Here is a 19,054-nt window from a genome sequence, read left to right as displayed (position 1 = left end):
TATCTGTTAAAACAGAATATTTTGTTCTATAAGATTCAACAACAAATCGGATGTTCATGCTGATCTAGAGTATATATATTTTACGAGTTCGAAGATGCCTTCTTCTATGCGTTACACTTGTCATGACAAAATTGTGATACCCTCTGCAGGGGTATAAAAAAGGGTATAAAAAGGGGAGAGGGTGTGCGGCAGTTGGTTTGTTGTGGCAGTTTGTGAAGATCGCGAGATGAGAGATGAATATCGCGATCTTTTTGTTTTTCTTTATTTTGTTTTTTTTTTTTTTTCTACTTCTTTCCGCTGACTGCGACATTTTTGTCACATGAACCGAGCCGAGCGATCGCCGCGATCCTACGCCCCTGACAAAAATGAAAGAAGAAGAAGCGAAGAAACTGTAACTGAAACCCAAAGATGATGCTTTATGTACTCGCACTTCGCACTGCCACTTGCCACTTGCCACTTGCCACACAGTCCACTCTTTTTGTCAGCCTCTTTTTTCTTCGACAATAGGAAATCACGGTCTTTTTTCTTTTTTCATGATCAGCCCCCTTCATAATTGGGCTGCGATCGGAAGATTCGCTCGTTCGCTTCGTTTTATTTCATGCCGTTGCGTTGATCTTGCATTTGTCATGCTCTTATAAATTTGATCCGTTGACAGTTTTTTATCTCTTCTCCTCCCTCTCTTTTTATTTTCATATTTATTTTATTTTTGTTTTTTTTTTTTTCTCGAACTGCAGATCAAAGATCGTTCGGTTATGCGAACCGTTGTTATTTTTGTTATTGACTCAGGTTCGGTTTGGGGGTTAAACATTGGCGCTGACCGCAGCGTTTACATTTTTGCCAATACACTATAAAAAAAAAGAGAATTTAAAATTTTACAAAATGTACAAAATGGAATTGCGACAATTACAATAAGTTTCTGTAATACTCAATAAGTCAATAAGTTTGCGACACATATACAAAATAATTCTCAACACGCTTAAGCCTTAACTAATACCTTCTTATAATTCTCAACAAGTTGAAGCTTTAACTAATTGAAATACAGCAGAAGATTTGCAAAGGCTTCCACTTGTAAAATTATCTTCTATTGTAAAAGCTAATTGAAAAGTGTTTTGGAATTTAAAGAATAGACTTTCATTTGAAATATAACTTTAATTTTTACATGCAATAATATTATTTAAAATTTTGCACAGTGTAGAGTCGTTGATTTGTTTTGGTTTCGTTTGAATTGTGCCGCTGCTTGCCTGAAATCATAAATCCATAAAGCATCCCACTTTGTCGGTGATTTCTCAAACACGAAAACTATTTCGCCTTAGTCGTTCAGTTGTTGATGATTGTTCAAATTCAGTTCCAGTTGCCAGTTGCGAGTTGCCAGTTGGCAGTTACGAGTTGCCAGTTGGCAGTTCAACTGGCGCCCACACTAAACACTTAGCTGAGTTCACTTCAACTTGACTCAACTGATCTTGCCCGAGTTCAGCTTGGTTCAGTTGGGCCTGTTAATGATTGCAAATGTCGTGATATTGTCGAGTGGGTTGAGGTGGGCCGAGGTGCTGCTGAACTTTAATTAAACCGCGGCGCGAGAATGTGTTTATTTTTTTCTCTTCTCTTTTTTTATTTTTTGCAAATTTTCAAAATGTGAACTTTGATACAACACACAGCTGCGATCAGTTTAAGCTGGTTGCAGATCAAGATCTAGATAGAAAATATATATATATATATATAATTACAACAACCCTCAACTCTGTGCTAAAATTATGAGCAAACAATTGCATGTGAGAATCAGCTGGTCGATCGGTTGGAGGAGCTGAGTAAAGATCAGTTAAAAGATCCGATTGAAGATCAGTTTAAGGTATGAGCACCTCATTAATTAGACACCTACTGAGGATCGGTTGTTAGATCGGTGAACAGAACTGTTTGATCAGTAAAACGATTGTGGCAAAAAGCTTGTCTGCAAATAGTTAAGTTGGTGAAGATCAACAGTTTCCTACTGAGGATCAGCTAGTAGATTGGCTGAAAGAACTGTCTGCTTATAGATCAGTTGAATTTGTGGGAATTAAAACTTTGTCTGCAAATAATGTCGTGGGTAAAGATCTGGCTTATTAGTATGTTGATCCATTGGGGGATCAGTTTGAAGATCAGCTGAAAGATCTGTGGATCTGAGCTGTGCGAGATATTCTGTGATCCAAAATGATTTATCTGATCAAGCCCAAGTTCAACTCTGAACTAGAAGGTCAAATTATTTGATGATCAGCTGGAAGATCAGTTGGGTAACAATAAAAGGGAAGGGAAGGGGAAGCATTCACAATGTGAACATCTACACAGATCTTATAATTTATTCCGAATGATCTACGATGATAATTTGTGATAATTTAAAGACGTTCTTCAAAGTAATTTTCCCAATGCACAACATTTAAATTTTGTATTTTTTATATGAGCTTGGCGTGATCTAAGCTGGAAACAAGCTGCAAATTGTGAATAATATTGTGAACTTCAATTTAATGCGAATGCAATACGATCGGGCGGAATAAAGCTGAACTCGCAGAACTGATATTGTATAATGGCGAGAGAGACCTTTGTGCATGATAATAATAATATTACTTAAAAGAATGATATACGATAGCATAGAGCACACTTTATAAAGAACAATAAATAAATAAAGCGGGGCCGAGAATTATAAGAAATGCCAAATGGAACATAAAAAGACACCACAAGAACTGGCTCTGAACTGGCGATCAACAGTTGAACTCAACTGCAAAGGATCAAAGCAGCTGAACCCAAAATGCCAAAAACGAATATTATGTGAATGCCAGTGTGAATGTGTGAGCGTGAGTGTGAGTGCGAATGTGAGTGTGAGTGTGAGTGAATGTGAATGTGAATGTGGTGCAAACTGTCGTTGGGCGCTGTCAGAGACGTTTGTCAAAAAGCAAAAAGTGCCGTCAGTGCGTTCGTCTGACAGTCAGTCAGTCTGACAGTCACCTCCAAGCATCGAAGCGTTGGCGCAGACATCCACACACACACACACACACAGAGAGAGAGAGAGATACGCTTGTGTGTGTGTGTGTGTTTTTTGCGCGCATCTAAAAATAAAACAACACTGAAAAATGCTAATGCCATGCGACCGACGGGCGGACAGACGGATGGAACAGCCAACCGATCGACATCGAGGCGACCGATGCCAGACCTCAAGCGAACGCCCGTTTGCCCTCACACACACACATACACACAGCACACCGCACACACACACATCGCACACACACACCGCACACACACACACACACACACATACGCGCAGCACCCAAAATGACAGCGACAAACAGCGTTGAGTTCACTTCATTTGGTTCAACTGAAAACTGAACCGATCTGAATATATGCAGCACCTTACATATGTGAACTACACTGAAAGAAAACAAGCACTTGTCTACAGTAATCGCTCGCTAATAAGAACCTATAAAGAGCTTCCTCAGAGTTTGATATTGCACTTGAAATTTGATCGAAATTTATGGCTTTATTTACTCATTTTCCAGCAAAGAGACAAAAATATCTTTTAAATAAAGTATTATAGATTTGCTAATCTTAAGTTTTCCGATTCAGAAAGTTATTAAAAAAGTTGTTCAAAAAAAAGATTAAATTGGTTTAGAACTTCACTTGAATTGAACTTAAGATAATTATTTATAATTAAAATATATTTTGTTCTAGCTAGTATTTGTATTGTTTAACAGTTCTGATGCTAAAGTTTTTCGCAGTGTAGTCGGCACACGCTGGCCCCTGAAACCTCTGTCTAGGATCTTTGTGTGTGTTGTTGTTGTTGTTGTTGCTGTTGCGAAAGTTTCGTTTTTTTTCTTACCGCTGCCCACTTTTTGTTGTTGCTATGTTTTTGTTTTCTTTGGCCTGCGATGCCAACTAACTACAACTCAACTCTGTCATAGACACGGCCACAGACTGTAGATCAGGTAGGGGCAGCCGCGGTGCCAGGTACCAGTTACCAGGCCAGAGCCAGAGCCAGAGCCGAGTCGGGCGTGTGGGCAGCGCGTGTTTCAGACTTTGCACCAGTTATGCTTGAGGCCCGCCTCTGGGACATGGGCCAAAAAGCGGGCAGCGACAGCGCCAAAGATCTGCGCTGTGCATTTGGCTCGAACTCGGGGCCCGGCTGTCCAGCCGGGGTCAGGTCGTGTGGCAACTGTACTCAGCGCCGAGTGACACCTGCGTGCGTCTGTGCCACAAAATGCAGGTCAACGCGAGGCATCACAAATGCTTGCCACAAGTCGTTCAATTTGCGAATTTATCTTAATTTAATTGTGTTGAGAAATATGAAAAATATAAATTGTGATATTTTTCTGCAATTAACGGAAATTTAAGAACATCTTTAGAAAAGCTTAAAACAATATTTACATTCAAAGTTGACGTTAAAAAAACCTTGTTTATAGATTTCTAAAGCTTGTTCTTAGGATATGCCCAGGTATTAATCAAAATCTTATATAAGAAATATAAATCTATAAATTCGCCATATTTATTTTTAGCTCGATTTTAAACACTTTTCTGAATGCGAATTTAAATTGTGCCCCAAGGAATAGGATGAAAGAGCTAAGAAATATTTCGCTGTCTGATCAGAAATTATAATCAAACTTAATAATCAGATATTTCGAATTGCTTTCTAAAGTTCATTTTTAAAGATGATTTCTATATTACAATTTATTAATATAATGTTTAATGATGAGATAAGATAAGAATGAAGATAAGATAATTTATGAAGACATTTTTAAAGATGATTTACTTATTATTGGAAATGATCGATAAAAAGTATTTGCTTTCTTCTTTCGTTCTTGCATAGAAAAATATAAAAATAATGTCTTTTTAATTTTTTTTAAGAACCTGCGGAACCTAAGATGCTACGTCTCTTTAGCTAATGGCACCCCATACAATTTGAGCAAGATTCAATTTCTATTCAAATTAATATTTAACTAAATGTTAAAGAGTATCTGTGTGTCTGCTAGTTAATATATTAATACTCTAACAAGGCCTTCTCATTGACTCAATCATAATTTAAAATGGATATACAAAAAGTATATGCATATAGTATACATTCTGAAGTTCTTGCACGGATTCAACTCCTTAACTCAAACTTCGAATGTGCCAACTTTTCGGTTATGGATCATAAAAGAAATATGACTTAACAGCGCCTGATGCTTAAGCGATGCACTTTTTAAGTAATGATAATAATTTGACTTTTTTGTTCTCATTCTCATTAGCATATTCCCAATCTGTAGATCTGCCATTGATAAAGCGATGCCGAAAAAGTTTTGGGTCGACAGCAGAAATACGTGAATGTAGGCGTATATGTGTGTGTGTGCGTGTGTGTGTAAGTGTGTGTGTCCATATGTGCCATGCGCTGTGGCAGCTTTTCGGTTGTTGCAACATTTTGACGCGTGTTGGCAAACGAGTCAATTGTGCGGCCCGTCGAACTGCAACAAAAAAAAAAAACTAAAAAAAATTAAGAAAAAAAAAAGATGAAAAAGCGGCAACGCGTGTTGCTTGTTGTTCTGCTTTTTTTTCTTGCTGATATTCATTTTTCTTGTCTTGTTTTTTTTGTTTTTTTTTGCCTTTTTGCAACACTGAAGTTCGTCCCACACACACACACACACACACACACACACACACATGGACACCTTTTGTTGCCCCTCATCAGCAATTCTTCTCCAACGAACGCGTTGTCAACTTCAAGAGATGCGCCCTCTCACCTTCTTGTCTCTGCCCTGCCCTGCCCTACCTCTGCTGCTTCTCTTCTTTCTCTTCTTCTTCTTCTTGACTTGACTTGTATTTTTGATTCATTGATGTGCTGCGTGAATGTCGTTCAGAGCAGAGCGCGCTATATAGAAATAAGTGTATACATATTTTTATATATGTATTCATATGCATCTTCTATATCTGCGTATTTACCCTCTGCTGTTTATTTATTTATTTTTTTCGTCTTGTCATTTGACTTTTTGGCTTTGCCTGGCCAACACACACACACACACCAACACACACCCGAGTGCTTAAATGTGTCGAACCAAAGTTGTGCCAAAACATTCAAAATCACAAATGTATCAAAAAAAAAAAAAAAATCTTTCTTGACGCATTCCGAAAACGTAAATCAAATCGCCCAACAACAAAATCCATTTCCTTTGTCATGTTCCATTTCAATTCCAAGTGTTCCCAAAGTGTTTCAATGTGTTGATTCGAGGCTTAAACCTTCGCAAAATGGAACTACGAGAGTTATTTGCATAGTTAGTTAGTTACTTTTTGAGCTAGTTACGTAGTCACTTTTTGAACTGGTTCCGTAGTTCCATGCGGAACTAGTTACAGGAAATGGATCATAATTTAAGGCCTCAAATTAAGGAAATATATCTTACAATTTCAAATGAAAAGAAATATATGACCCTTAGTAAAACATCTTTTTATTGAACAAAAAATAATTTATATAACATTAAAAATGTATACATATTTAGCATTATAAATAATTATTTTTCATTTTATGAAGACATTTCTTACTCTATGAAAAGTTGCCCAATTTCTCATATTTACGTACAGTTCATTTAACATGGGCGAATTCGCTTTTGGGAACAACACCTGAGCCGCAGCTGAGCAGTTTCTTATAAGAATATTTTGCTCTTGTTGTTGTTGTTGTTGCTGTTGTTTATTTTTGCATGTGGCATGTGTCGCTTTTATTTGCCTTTTAGTCGCATTTGTTGCGCTTTGTTCTTGCAGCGCTCGCTGAAAAGATCACAGACCTTCTGACCTCACTCGCGCTCGCTCCCTGTCTCTCTCCCTCTCTCTCTCGCTCGTTCGCCCTCTCTGCCTTCCTCTCGCTCACTCGCTCTGCCACTTGCCTTGGCAGCGCCCGGGCAAATGTCGTCCCGCCGCAACCTTAGGGCAGCGTGTGTGTGGGGGGGGGGGGGGGGGGGGGGGGGGCGGGGGCGGGGCTAGCAGCTTGACACTTACAAAAAAATAAAGCTGCCTCAGCTGCTGGGCAGGCAGGGTTGCTGCGGTGCGGTGCGGTGCGGGGCGGGTAGGCGGGCTGGGGACCTGGGGCTACAATATATGCACGCCGTTGCGACGCGTCGCCGTCGCGGTCGCAGTTCTAAAAATATTTCAGGTCGCTCGGTCGTTTGGTCGGTCGCGATGGCCGCCTGTTCGCTTTTGGTCTCGTTTGGGTTAAGTGTGCGGCGCATCTGTATCTGTATCAGAGTATCTGTATCTGTATCTGCAGCTGTATCTGTGTAGCTGTGGCTGTGTATCTTGGGCCAATATATACATATATGCACAGAAATATATTGCTGCTGCGTCTTTTGACGTGCTTTTTTATTATTATTATTTTTTTTCATTTTCATTTCTAAAGGTTGTTCAGGTCGTCGTGATATCAAATGATATCGATTTACATTGAATTGCGTATATGTGTATGTATGTGTACATGCATGTAGATGATACCAGGCCAGGTTTTTTCATTAGAACGCCGTTCAGTGCAATTAATATGCATATGTTTTTGCTATATTTTGCCCACTGTTCGGGCGAACAACAACTGGGCAAATAGGAAAAGTGCAATGGAACACAACAACAACAACAACAACAAATGACAGACGAGGCCAAAGTATCAAATGGACAAGCGATACACACACACACAGTCACAGTTACGCACACAGACACACGCACACACTTACACACCAGCTGCATTTGCATGTGAGTTTAAGTGCAGCTTTTTTTTTTCGTTTCACTCTTTTTTTTTGTTGGTCTGTCGCCTGCGCTGAACTCTGAACCAGCTGACCTTCATTGAACCCTTTTTCAGCTGCGCACACACACACACACGCTGCACACTGCACTCGGCGCGAGAGAGCGAGCGAGCGAGCGAGAGAGAGAGCAAAAGAGAGCGCGTCAACTGATAAAGCTTAAGGCGCGCGCTCTTTGCGGCGCGGCGCTCTTTCTCTCTCTCTCGCTCGCTCTGTGTGTGTGTGTGTGTGCACGTGTTGAGCGGCGGCTCCAATGTGGAGCCGCTGCGGCGACGCTTTGCTGCTCAGTACGTTCCCGTTTGCGCTGCGAGTCGTGCGAATTGCGCTCGCTGCAAAGCACACAAAAAAAAAAAAACAAAACGATCGCAGTTTGCTTTTTTTTCGGCGCGCAACCAACAACAACAACAACTCGAGTGCTGATAAAAAGCGAGCCATAAATTGCTAACTCAGAAAAAAGAAACAAAACAAAACAAAATAAACACGCGTGCAACGTGCGTCAAACAGCTGAAAAGCTCAAAGGATTAAGCTGTTATATAGAGGCCACACAAAACGGCCAGAAGAAGCGGCATATGCAACAATTGTGTTTTGTGCAACAAACTCACGTGTGCCGCCACCCCCCCCGAAATACGCATAACCAAAAGATACAAATGCGAGCGCTAGCAAATCCGCTGTCAAATGTCAGCGCCGGCAGCACGTGACACCAGCGACAACAACAACAGCAACAGCAACAAGAACAGAGCTTCATGCAACAAATGTATCTTAGAGATTAAGATACAGTATCTGAGCGAACGCAATTAGCTGCTCGAAAAGTGCAAATGTGAAATGCAAATTAGCCGAAAAGTGAATGCCAATTGGAATGCTCATAAGAATCAAAAAGCATTCTGGCTTAAAGGTCAAAGCGTCAAATTTTTAAATGTTGCCCAAAACGAAACAAGAATCAAATTTGAAGCACACAAATGAAAGTCAACGCGTGTGTTGTTCATTAAAATATATTGAAACAAAAAATAAAAATAAATTAAAAAAGAAATAAGCAAATATAAAAGTACAAAGAATCAAATAAATGTTTATATCCAAAAATACATTCACGGCGCGCGGAAATGCGATAACAATAAAAGCAAAACCGAAAGCAAACATTTACACAAAAAAAGTGCAAGCTGCGGCAGAAAAATCACAAAAAACAACAACAACAAATATGAGTAAAAAAGTAATAATAAAAAAAATACAAAATAATTTTTGAACTAGTTAAAAGTTTCGTTTGAATAGGGCCCAAATAACAGGTTCATACATCAACTCACATTTAATATAAATATAAAATTAATAAAATTAATAAAGTAAATAAAATAAAATAATAATAAAGTGAAAAATTAAATATTGAAAAATTCCATTAAAAAAAAAGCAAAAACGAAAAAAGTTAATACAAATAAAACATAAGAAATTTAAAAAAAGTAAAAAATTAAAAATAATTTGTAAAAGTCGTTTGTCTGATTTTTTTTTGCTGTTGTCCGTGCTTGCGGCCACTTTTGTCAATTGGTTTGACAAATTGACAGCAACAACAACAACAACAACAACAACAACAACAATAATAATAATATTATTAACAGCAACAACAATAAAAGTCGTTGGCGGTAATCAACGTGAAACAATCGACATAAAACAATAATAAAAAAAAAAAGAATACGGCAAAATAAAATTTCGTTAAAAAAAGGTAAATTTCAAATGCAAAAAGCTGTTCAAATAGCTCGCGACCTTAAACTTTGTGTTTTTTTTTTTTTGGCTACACTTTGGTTATTTATTTGATTCTTTCCAAGACTCTCGACAGTTGACAGCGACAGCTGAAATACCCTGCAAAATACTTCGAATGGAAGCCCAGCTGCAACGCTTAAACCGGTTGCGAATTATTACGTGCAGCAAAATTTGTTGTGTTATTATTTTATTATGAACTTTTTGTCAAGCATAACGAATATGTGTGTTAAACGCAATTTGACGGCATTTAAGAACTTTTAATTTTTCAAACAAAGCACATAAAACATTTGACAAAGAGGAACTGTGACTAAGCGTGGGTGCAGGCGACCGAGTGCATACCCTGTAAAATATGAATTACTGTTGTGCTACGAATAAGTTATATTACAAAAGAAGAAAAATGATTAGAGATCAATAATCTGAACTTGACTTAGTAGGTTGTTTCCCTTTCATCAAAAGTAAATCTTTTTTTCAATATCTATTTTAAAGCTTAAAATCAGATGTGCTTTAATAATATCTGGTATATTTTTCGCTTTCAACAAATTATTTTCTATGGATTAACAAACTTTAATTTTCATGGGTTTCTAAAGACAATTTCTTCATTGATTCCGAAACTCACTCCGAAAATTTGAAATGCACTTTATTACTGAATTCATGTCATGCTACGACAACAAATTTTGTTTCTTAAGTTTAAGAGTGAGTTTTAATCAATTCGAAAACTAAGTCCGAAAAATCGGAATACACTTGAGAAAAACTTGTTCATTTCTTAAATTTTATGCCCCTATTAAGCCAGAAATTTAGTACTTTTATTGATTTGCTTCTCAAAAATAGACGAACCTGCTTTCTGCCTAGTCCCTCGAATTTTTGTATTCTTCGATTCCTAAACTAGCTCCGAAATATCGTACACTTACACCTTATTGGCGATTCATGGGGTTTTTTAGGTATACGTTCTGTAAATGATTCTAAATACAATTAAAATAAACTTTATTCAAATTAGATATTCATATTTTAAGTTTCTTTTCTTCGATTTAAGGTCCTAATTAAGTCAGATACTAAGTCTTAGACTTCCTTTGGTTCTATTAAGTGCACATACCGCGTTTGAGGTCAGGTCAAGATTTACGAGAATATATATAATTAAATTTTGAAAATTTTAAATTAGGATACGTAAGACTTTCTGACTAGTTCAGTCTGTACACTTGCACATTTCTGCAAGTACAGGGTATTAGAAAAAAGACATTTGCACATTTGACAACAGGTGAATTAATTAAAGAAACACCCAGCTGAATGTCTGGCGAGGCAGTTGCATATTTAAGAGCCAAGCTAAATACTAAATACATTAAGACATTAACACAGACAACTTAAGATTAAGTGACGACAGGGGGAAGAAGAAGCAGCGACATGAAAATGGCCAACAACCTGTTGGCACGGCATAATTGAAAAATTGGCCAAGAAACAAAACAAATGAGCGGTGTGTCGCCGGGCGAGGGGCAGGGGGAGACGAAATGCCGCAATGATAACTGCAAAATGAAGCAAAGAAAACTTTATTCAAATAACTTAATAATTTAATCTGCAGTTAAAGCCAACTCTTGCTAACGCTTTTCCTATATTTTCTTCTCTGCACTTTTCGTTTTCTTTGTTTATTTCCGGACCCGGCAGGCTGCACCAGCAGGCGGAGCGAGCCAAAGAGAGAGAGAGAGCGAGAGAGAGAGAGAAGGAGAGCGCGCGGCGGCGACAAATCGAATCGGTGCGGTGCGGTTTTGACAATATGTTGAGCCCACCATAATGAAGGAAATTGATACCGAGACAACAGTAGTATGGCCAGCCTGGTGTTATTCCGGTAAGTGAGACATGCCCCACCCCTTAACCCCGCCCCCTGGCCCACCCCCTGCCGCCCCTCTGTTGGTCTTAGCAGCGTTTATCGCGTTTTATTTAACTGCTTCCAAAGACAACAACAATGCATCGAGCTAGACCGAGACCAGACCCCAGACCCCAACTGAAAAGAAAAAAACAAAACAAATGTTGTCGGTACGGTGTCGAAGACTGAATACCCTATAATAAAATTATGCCTGAGCACAGGTTTTGCGTCTTTACCTTGAAAGCTAAAAAACGGCTATACCTTAATTAAAAACAAAGAAAGAATCGTATTATTCACAAGATCCCAAAGTTATTATGTATTTTCCCTGGTTTCACATATTAAACCTCATTCGAAATGAAAGTGAAAAGAAATCCTTTTGCTCTAGGAAACAAATATATATTATAAATTGCACAAAAAGATTTTCTTTTCTGGAAAGTTTTCGTTTGGTTGAAAAGTTGCCTCTATGAAACTAGATTTCGACTGATTGTTCCTCAGCTATATAAATGCATCTGATCGATTTCGACATATATCATGCTTGAAAGCAAAAGGTACCAAATTTCAATAGTTTAGATAGTTGTAAGGGGATGCGGTTCTTCTTTTAATATATATCTAAGGATAGCCTGTGAAAGTGCCTAGAACTGGATACCCCATTTAGTGCATTCGTACAGGGTATCAAGCATAAAACTAGGTGTTGAAAGTTCAACTATCGCTTTACGCTTTTGTTTTTTTTTTTCCCCCCCCGTTTTGTGTGTTTCCTCTGTTTTTGTATTTATTTCTCATTCGGTTTTTGTTTGTTTGTTGTTTGTGTTGCTTTGTCGGTGCTCCCTTCCTACCCCTCCTCAGCCTTGCCGCTCCACAGCTTGTGCCACCGTTTCTCAAATTGTTGGTCAGTTAGCTGACTTTTTGTGGCCACTGTAAAAATAGGCAAAGACCCTTCCCTGACCCGAACTCTGGTAAAAGCTTTGTGTACTGAGCTTTACAGCTATTTATAAATATATATTAGCTCGATTTAAAGCTGCGACAACTGCAGCTTCTTATAATTATGATAATTATTTAGAATCATGACGTCGATGATATCATCCGGCTCACCTTTGACTTTTCTGTCTGTGGCTTTTTGATCTGATGCCAATCGCGTGCTCCAAACGAGAATCTAACTCATGATATGCAACTGAAAAGTAAAAGGCAAAATTAGCTAAACAAAATATTGCCAAAGCACGTCTGGAATTCAAATTTATATAACCAAATGAACGTTTAAATAAATATGTGTGCGTGTGTGTGTGTCGGCACTGTGAAATCGTCAAAGCTTTCACACAGACAGCTCGCATGCATGCTCGTGCTGCATGTACTTGCCTATGCATAGCCATAGAGCTTTCAAAAGCTCACCAATACTTGTGCAGCTGCGCAGCTTCCAATGTATTTGCACAACCTTTTGACCAAAAATAAGCAGAAGAAAAGAAAGACAAAAAAAATGTGGCTGCCACTCCCCAGTTGAAGTGCGGGCAAATTAAGCATTCAGCATGCAAATTTTTATTAAAAACAAAGCACCTCACGCACACACACACGCACACAAACGCACGCAGAGAGAAAGAGACGCCCCGAAAAAGCCACAAATTTCAATGAGACTTGGGACTCGAGTTGACTTTGACCGGCTCCTCAAATAAGGCAACACACACACACACACACACACACACATGCACGCGCTTGTTTGTAGAGGCGGGCGGGAAATAAAACGTTGCGCGGCTTTAAAATTAAAATAATCAAAAATAAAGTATATAAAAAAAATATAAAAAAAAAATAAACAAGCGTGCAATGATCATGAACATGATCATGATGAACGTTAAATAAAAAAAAAAAAAAACAGAAATAAAATTAAAATGCAAAACGAGTCGGCGCAACGTTTCGGGCAGGAACAGAAGGTGCACAGCAACAACAACAACAAGGGAAGAAGAAGAAGACGCAACAGAAGCGAAACGCTTTCAAGTCTCTGCGCCTGGCCCCCTCGCGAGGCTAATACAAGAACAACAACAACAGCAACAACAACAACAACAGCAACAACAGCAACAACAACAACAACTTATCAATATGAGCAGCGCTGCATTTATAACCTTTGTCTCTTGTTGCGCTTCACTCTTTGGCACTCTGTATTTCTTATTTTATTTTATTTACCTTTTTATTTTTGTATTTTTTTTCTGCCCGTCTCGAAACCTTTGACGCGAACTTATGCCCTGCAAATGGCCATGGAATGTTGACTTGTCTGGCACTGAGACTCGAGAGCTGAGAACTGAGAACTGCGAGAACGCCAGTCGCAGTTGCAGTCAGGCAAGCAAAGCAAAGCAAAGCAGAAAAAAAAAAAAATAATCACATATGACGAATACGCAATGCACTTGCTTAATACAAAATCAAAGTCAATTTTATGTTTACCTGTTTAAATATTGACATTAACAGAGTCGCACGTTAAACGTAATTGATATATATGCGCATATATTTCTTGATATAGGTTTAAACTTTAATGCTTAAAAAGGAGCTCAAGTTACTTAAATTATATCAGCTTTTCGTTTTACTCTTTAAGCTATTAACCGAATATTGGTTCAGTACCTAATCTGTTTAATTAGTTTCTGCGCCTTCAGCGCAAGTTGCCTCTCTGTTCAGGCATTCAAAGAATCGACGCAAGCCTTAAGCTCAAGTGCAAATGCTCTCTCTTTAGCAAGAGCATTAAAAGCGCAATGTTGAGTTGCGCTGTTGTTGTTGTTGTTGTTGGTTTTGGTTTTTATATGCCGATGGCGTGCAGTTTTCGATGACGAGCAGCGACGACTGCGCAGCCGCAGCCGCTGCCGTTGTTGTTGTTGCCGTCTCCTTCACCTTACGCGTCCTCGCGCGTTCATTATGTCTGCTCAACTTTGCACTCGGCAGCAGCAGCTACGTCAGCGACGGCAGCAGCAGCAGCAGCAGCAGCGACGCCAGCAGCTAAACGACTTGAGACACGCACACTTGTTGCTCTTTTGCTCTTACGCTCTTTGGCATCTTGCATGCACTTATTTATTGTTTGTTGTATTTATGATTTGCGATTTTACTGCCTGTCTCTATGTAGCATACCCATGCCCCCCTCCCCATACACCGTCTCACGCTCTTTAGTCATGGCTATCGATGGCCGCACGGTAGCCGCCGCAGGGCGCAATTACGCCACTTGTTGGAATTTCGCTCGTCGAGTCGCGTTGAGAGTTAACTCTTGACGCTGCTATTGCACTCCTTGGGTCTTATCGCCCCTTTTGTCTCTGCCCGCGCCCCCCTTTTTGTGATTTTAATTCATTTGTGTTTTGTTTCAGCTGCGCGCCCAGAATCGCAAATGAGCAAAACGTGTAAATTATACGCGTCGCGGTCACAGCCAACGCAAATAAAGCAGCAGCAGCAGCAGCAGCAGCAGCGACGCGACGTCGCATGTTTCCTACATTACTTTTGCTTTGCTTTTGCTCTCTTGAGCTTTACGACACGCAGTCGCAGTCGCAGTCGCAGTCGCTGTCGCTGTCGCAGTCGCTATCGTTGCCGTTCCCATTGTCACCCAACGGCGTCGTTGTCGCCCGCGCCTTTTGTGCTCTTAGCGAAGTTTGGGAGTGGACGTCGCGACATTTATTCATCAGCCTCAACTGAGCCACATCAATAATGAGTCGACGTCGTTGACGTTGACGTCGTCTCACCTGACGTTGGCTTTTAAGCAGCGCGTCTTGAGTTATGTTTATTGTTTGTTTTGGCATTCCTGGGCGTTCTCTCTATGTCTGTATGTCTCTTGTTTTTTTCCGTCAAAGGTTTTAGCAGCATCTGTCTCTATAGCCAGCTGTCGTTGACTTATCCATCATTAAGGTCGGGCTTTCAATTGCGCACGCGTAACGGCATTCAAAGTTCGCTCTCAATTGTGTCCTAGTTGCCGCTCTGCAATTTAAGAGAGCGCATTTGATAGCTGGATCGCACTTTTCAAGCTGAGCAGAACCAAGAGATATTAATTGATTTAATAGAAATATAAATATATGACTTATGCAAAACGCAAGGCGCCTGTTTAATAAATTAATTCATTTATTATGCTGTCTCGTAAATCGTTTTGCATTTGATTAAATTTGATTGTTTGGCGTTTTTAAAGCTAGTTTTGAAGTGTTTTCAAATTTATTTAATGGCAGCTTAAAATTCATTTTCAAAACAAGCCTCTTTATTGTTTGCGATAAACCGAAACAGAAATCCGTTAATATTGGCAAAAACATATTTTTGTTGTAAATAAATTATTTTTTATTGTCTCTAGAGTTCTTTCTTATTTCCGTCGCATTTATGGCCCAACTTGATTTCAATTCAAAAGCTCAAATTTAAACGATTTTTTAAAGCGTTTCCAAAGCGATTTTGTAACCTTTTCCGTGTTAATGTCACATTAAAAAAAAAACATAAGATAAGCAAATTGTTTTTTATTTTATTTTATTTTTGTTTGAAAATAGTTTTCATTTTTTTTTGTTTTTTTTTATGCTATTTTTTTTGCTCTTTTTCTGGCCAAAGTTCAATTAAATTTAGCTACTCGCAGGCTGCACATTAAACGCTCGCCGCCTTTTTGCGAGAAGTCAAAAGTTCATTAATTTGCATGACCTTTCGATGTACGCTCTAATTGAATAATAATTGACATTAATTAAATGCACAGCAAAAGGTGACTTTCGGTCTGTCTACTTTCTGCAAGCACATTTTTCGCCTAGGTGTTTTTTTTTTTCTCGAAGCACTTTTTCTTAGCCAGTTTCTTCTCTAAGCTCAAAGCAGACAAACAAAAAAAAACGGCAAAAAATGCGAAAACTTTACAAAAAGCCAAAGCAAATTTAATGGCATTTGACTTGTGTGTGTGTGCGTGTGTGTGTGTGTGTGGCTTTTTACATTAACAATTGAACTTGAACTGCTGCCGTTTGTTGAAAATAATAAAAATAATAATAATTATAAACATAAAACAAGGCGGGTGTAAAGCACACATACACATTAAATACTTTGTGGCTCTATTCAAATGTGTGTGCGTGTGTGTGTGTGTGTGTTAGCCGTGACTGTAACAAATTTAACGAACGTCATTGAAGAAAAAAAATAATAATATATAGCCGTGTAATTGTCAAGTCCAAGAGCGCGCGAAAAAGCTCAATAAAAGCCACAAAAACAACAACAACAACAACAACAACAACAGCAACAACAACATTAAAATGCGACTTGTCCATCAGCTTGCTTTAAGTTTTATATACAACAACAACAACAGAAAACAACAAGAACAACAACTTGAAGCCGCATACCACAAGGCTGAATATGCTCTCTGTCTCCCTCTCTCTCTCTCTCTGTCGCTGACTCCCTGACTCCCGCTCTCTGTCTCGTACACCCTCTCCCTTTCCTCTCTCCCTCTCTGTTCGATTTGATGGACAATCCACCTCAGACCTTTTACCCTCTGCCCATATGCTTCATGCCATATAACTGGCCATATGTAGATACCAACGCGTAGCGCCCCAACAACAACAACAACAACAACAACTACAACAATTGCAAACAACAACAACAACAACAGCAAGAGGAAGAATCACAGCGACAACAAAGAATTGACAACGTTTTTAGAATTCAATTAAAAAAGAATCATTGAACGATTCACGCGTTTCACAGTGGCAGAAGAGGAAGAGCGATTGGAATGAGATGATTGAGTGGGTGGAGGGGAGGTAGAGGGGGAGGGGGAGGGGAGGCCAACCGATGTTTAAGGTAGGCGTGTGAGCAGTTGGAAGAAGAGTTGGCGGACGGGGGAGGGGGTGCAGCAGATATTGACAAAATGTCGCAACGTGAGCAAAATATTGATGAGAATTGGCGAAACGCGTGAGAAAGAGACAGAGAGAGAGAGAGAGAGAGAGAGGGAGAGGAGGAAAGAGAGACAAAAAGAGAAAGAAGGCAAGAGTTATGCATGCTCAAGTCGCGCTCTGTGTGTGTGTGTGTGTGCGTGTGTGTGTGTGTGTGTGTGTGTATCCCAAATGTCTCGTTTATAAAAATTGCCAAAGCTTATTAACATTTCTCGCAGTGTAGACGCATGAGTTGCATTGTGTAAGGAAGCGACGAGCGGGGAGAGGGTTGGAGGGAAGGTGCGGTGCCAGCCAAGGTGAGGCCTTTTACGACCCAAACAACAACAAAATACGATTGAAATGTTTAAGCTGACAAAAAAAAAAAATACTCATAATGTGTTTAAAAATGCTTGATTTAAGCCAATTTAAAGGCCGAAATGGATTTTTTAATAAGAGTAGTTCCGCACGTGAAAGCACTTCAACAATTTCTTTTTTTAAATCACAAATTCCTGAATGAAGTAATAAAATAATCGATGCGAAGAAAACTCTGAATGAACTTGCGTTTGAGATGAACTTAAGCAAGAGGCAGAAGAAAGCATCTCCGATTTGGTTGACGAATTGAGTCGACCTAGCCAAGTCCATGTCCTGGAAATTACAAAAGTTGCAGGCCAGAAGTTTTAAATACCTATTCGCTCATATTACAAGCAGAACGAGTTGTCAGATTTGCTTTGCGATATCTTCTAATATTTCAATATATCGATAAATATCGATTTTGGTCTTTTATTTTCTTTTAAGCATAACTCGAAAACTATAAAAGCTAAAGACGCCACATTTGGTGTGCAGCTTTTAAAGAGTATTTACTAACTAAAAGTATTTCATTTTTTGGATACCTCTTCCCTTTTCCCTTAAATCTGATAACAAAGTCATTTGTGAAGGCGAAACCTTGAACCTTGGCATGTACAGACACTTGAGTGCCATATTTAAACCCTGTAAATTTCATAGTGATCGGACTTTAAGGGCCGAAGTTAATTAAGGAAGTACTTTCTCTATGTGGATGGGGGGAGCTAGCATGTTCGTAAGGGTAGCTCCCAGTCGGATACTCCCGTTTCGAGCTCTCTTCGCTGTGTTCCGCGTGACCCCCAGAAGCGGGCGGAGCGCTCTTAACTTGGCTTAGTATCAAAATGCGGCTCTAACAGCTTTTGGCCAGGTTTTATTGTTGTTATGCTGGCCTCGCCAGCTTTATGACACCCAAACAACAACAAGAACAACAAGAACAGCAAGAAGAAGAACCGAAGCGATTCTCTTTGGTTTACTCGACGTCTTTTTGGTCGTGTTTGATCATTCAATTTGAATGTTATTCATTATTCGATCACGTACGCACGCCCAACGCTACCGAGTGCCCATGCCTGCCCTTCTCCTCCGCCCGTTCAACAGTCATGCCCCCTCGCAACCTCTCAGCGAAGAGGTCAATGTTCGTATGACAGTTGCTGCGGCATTCAGTTGGGTTTTTTTTTTTTTTTGTTTTATTGTATTTTGTTGAAATTTTCGAACGTTGGCCACAATTACAAATTGAATTTCTGACACGTCGAACATTTGGCGAGTTGGCACTTTTTTTTGTATTTTTTCTCCTGTATTTTTTTTATGACTCGTCTAATGAACTTTTCACTTGCCTTGCCGGCTTTAACGACTCGAGAGCTAACCACGGTGCGCCGCACCTCTCCCTCTCACCCTCTCTCCCCATCGAGCAGCTTTGACAACTTCTTTAAGAGCTGCGAGAGATTAGCCAGTCGCAGCTGCCATTAAATGAAGTCCCCACTTCCTGTGCGCGTCCTGAAATGACAACAAAAAAGTACTGAAAAGCAAGATGAGATAAGTGAAGAGATAACAGA

At 39.4% G+C, this 19,054-nt stretch overlaps 1 protein-coding gene and 1 long non-coding RNA gene across 5 annotated transcripts in view; one reads left to right on the top strand and one right to left on the bottom strand.

Moving 5' to 3' along the window:
• Samuel (SAM-motif ubiquitously expressed punctatedly localized protein) overlaps nucleotides 1-19,054 on the top strand; it is a 71,387-nt gene that overhangs the window by 5,207 nt on the left and 47,126 nt on the right. For 3 of the 4 annotated variants that reach the window (XM_032438065.2, XM_070208773.1, XM_032438062.2), the window contains exon 2: nucleotides 11,154-11,334. In XM_032438065.2, coding sequence (XP_032293956.1) covers nucleotides 11,312-11,334 — 23 coding nt within the window. In that variant the 5' untranslated portion in view covers nucleotides 11,154-11,311. Of the gene's footprint in view, nucleotides 1-9,209; nucleotides 9,463-11,153; nucleotides 11,335-19,054 lie in introns of those variants that run through there. The other variant, XM_032438063.2, reaches the window with a different exon arrangement.
• On the bottom strand, nucleotides 11,396-13,629 carry LOC138911171 (uncharacterized). The gene is made up of 3 exons (XR_011416545.1): nucleotides 13,519-13,629; nucleotides 12,442-12,520; nucleotides 11,396-11,490 (listed from the first exon to the last, which is right to left on the bottom strand). It is a non-coding gene; the product is annotated as an uncharacterized lncRNA (long non-coding RNA).

Source organism: Drosophila virilis, chromosome 4 (assembly GCF_030788295.1).
Source record: "Drosophila virilis strain 15010-1051.87 chromosome 4, Dvir_AGI_RSII-ME, whole genome shotgun sequence".
Lineage (NCBI taxonomy): Eukaryota > Metazoa > Arthropoda > Insecta > Diptera > Drosophilidae > Drosophila > Drosophila virilis.
Note: the sequence above shows the minus strand (reverse complement) of the source record. Positions and strands in the feature narration are given on the sequence as shown.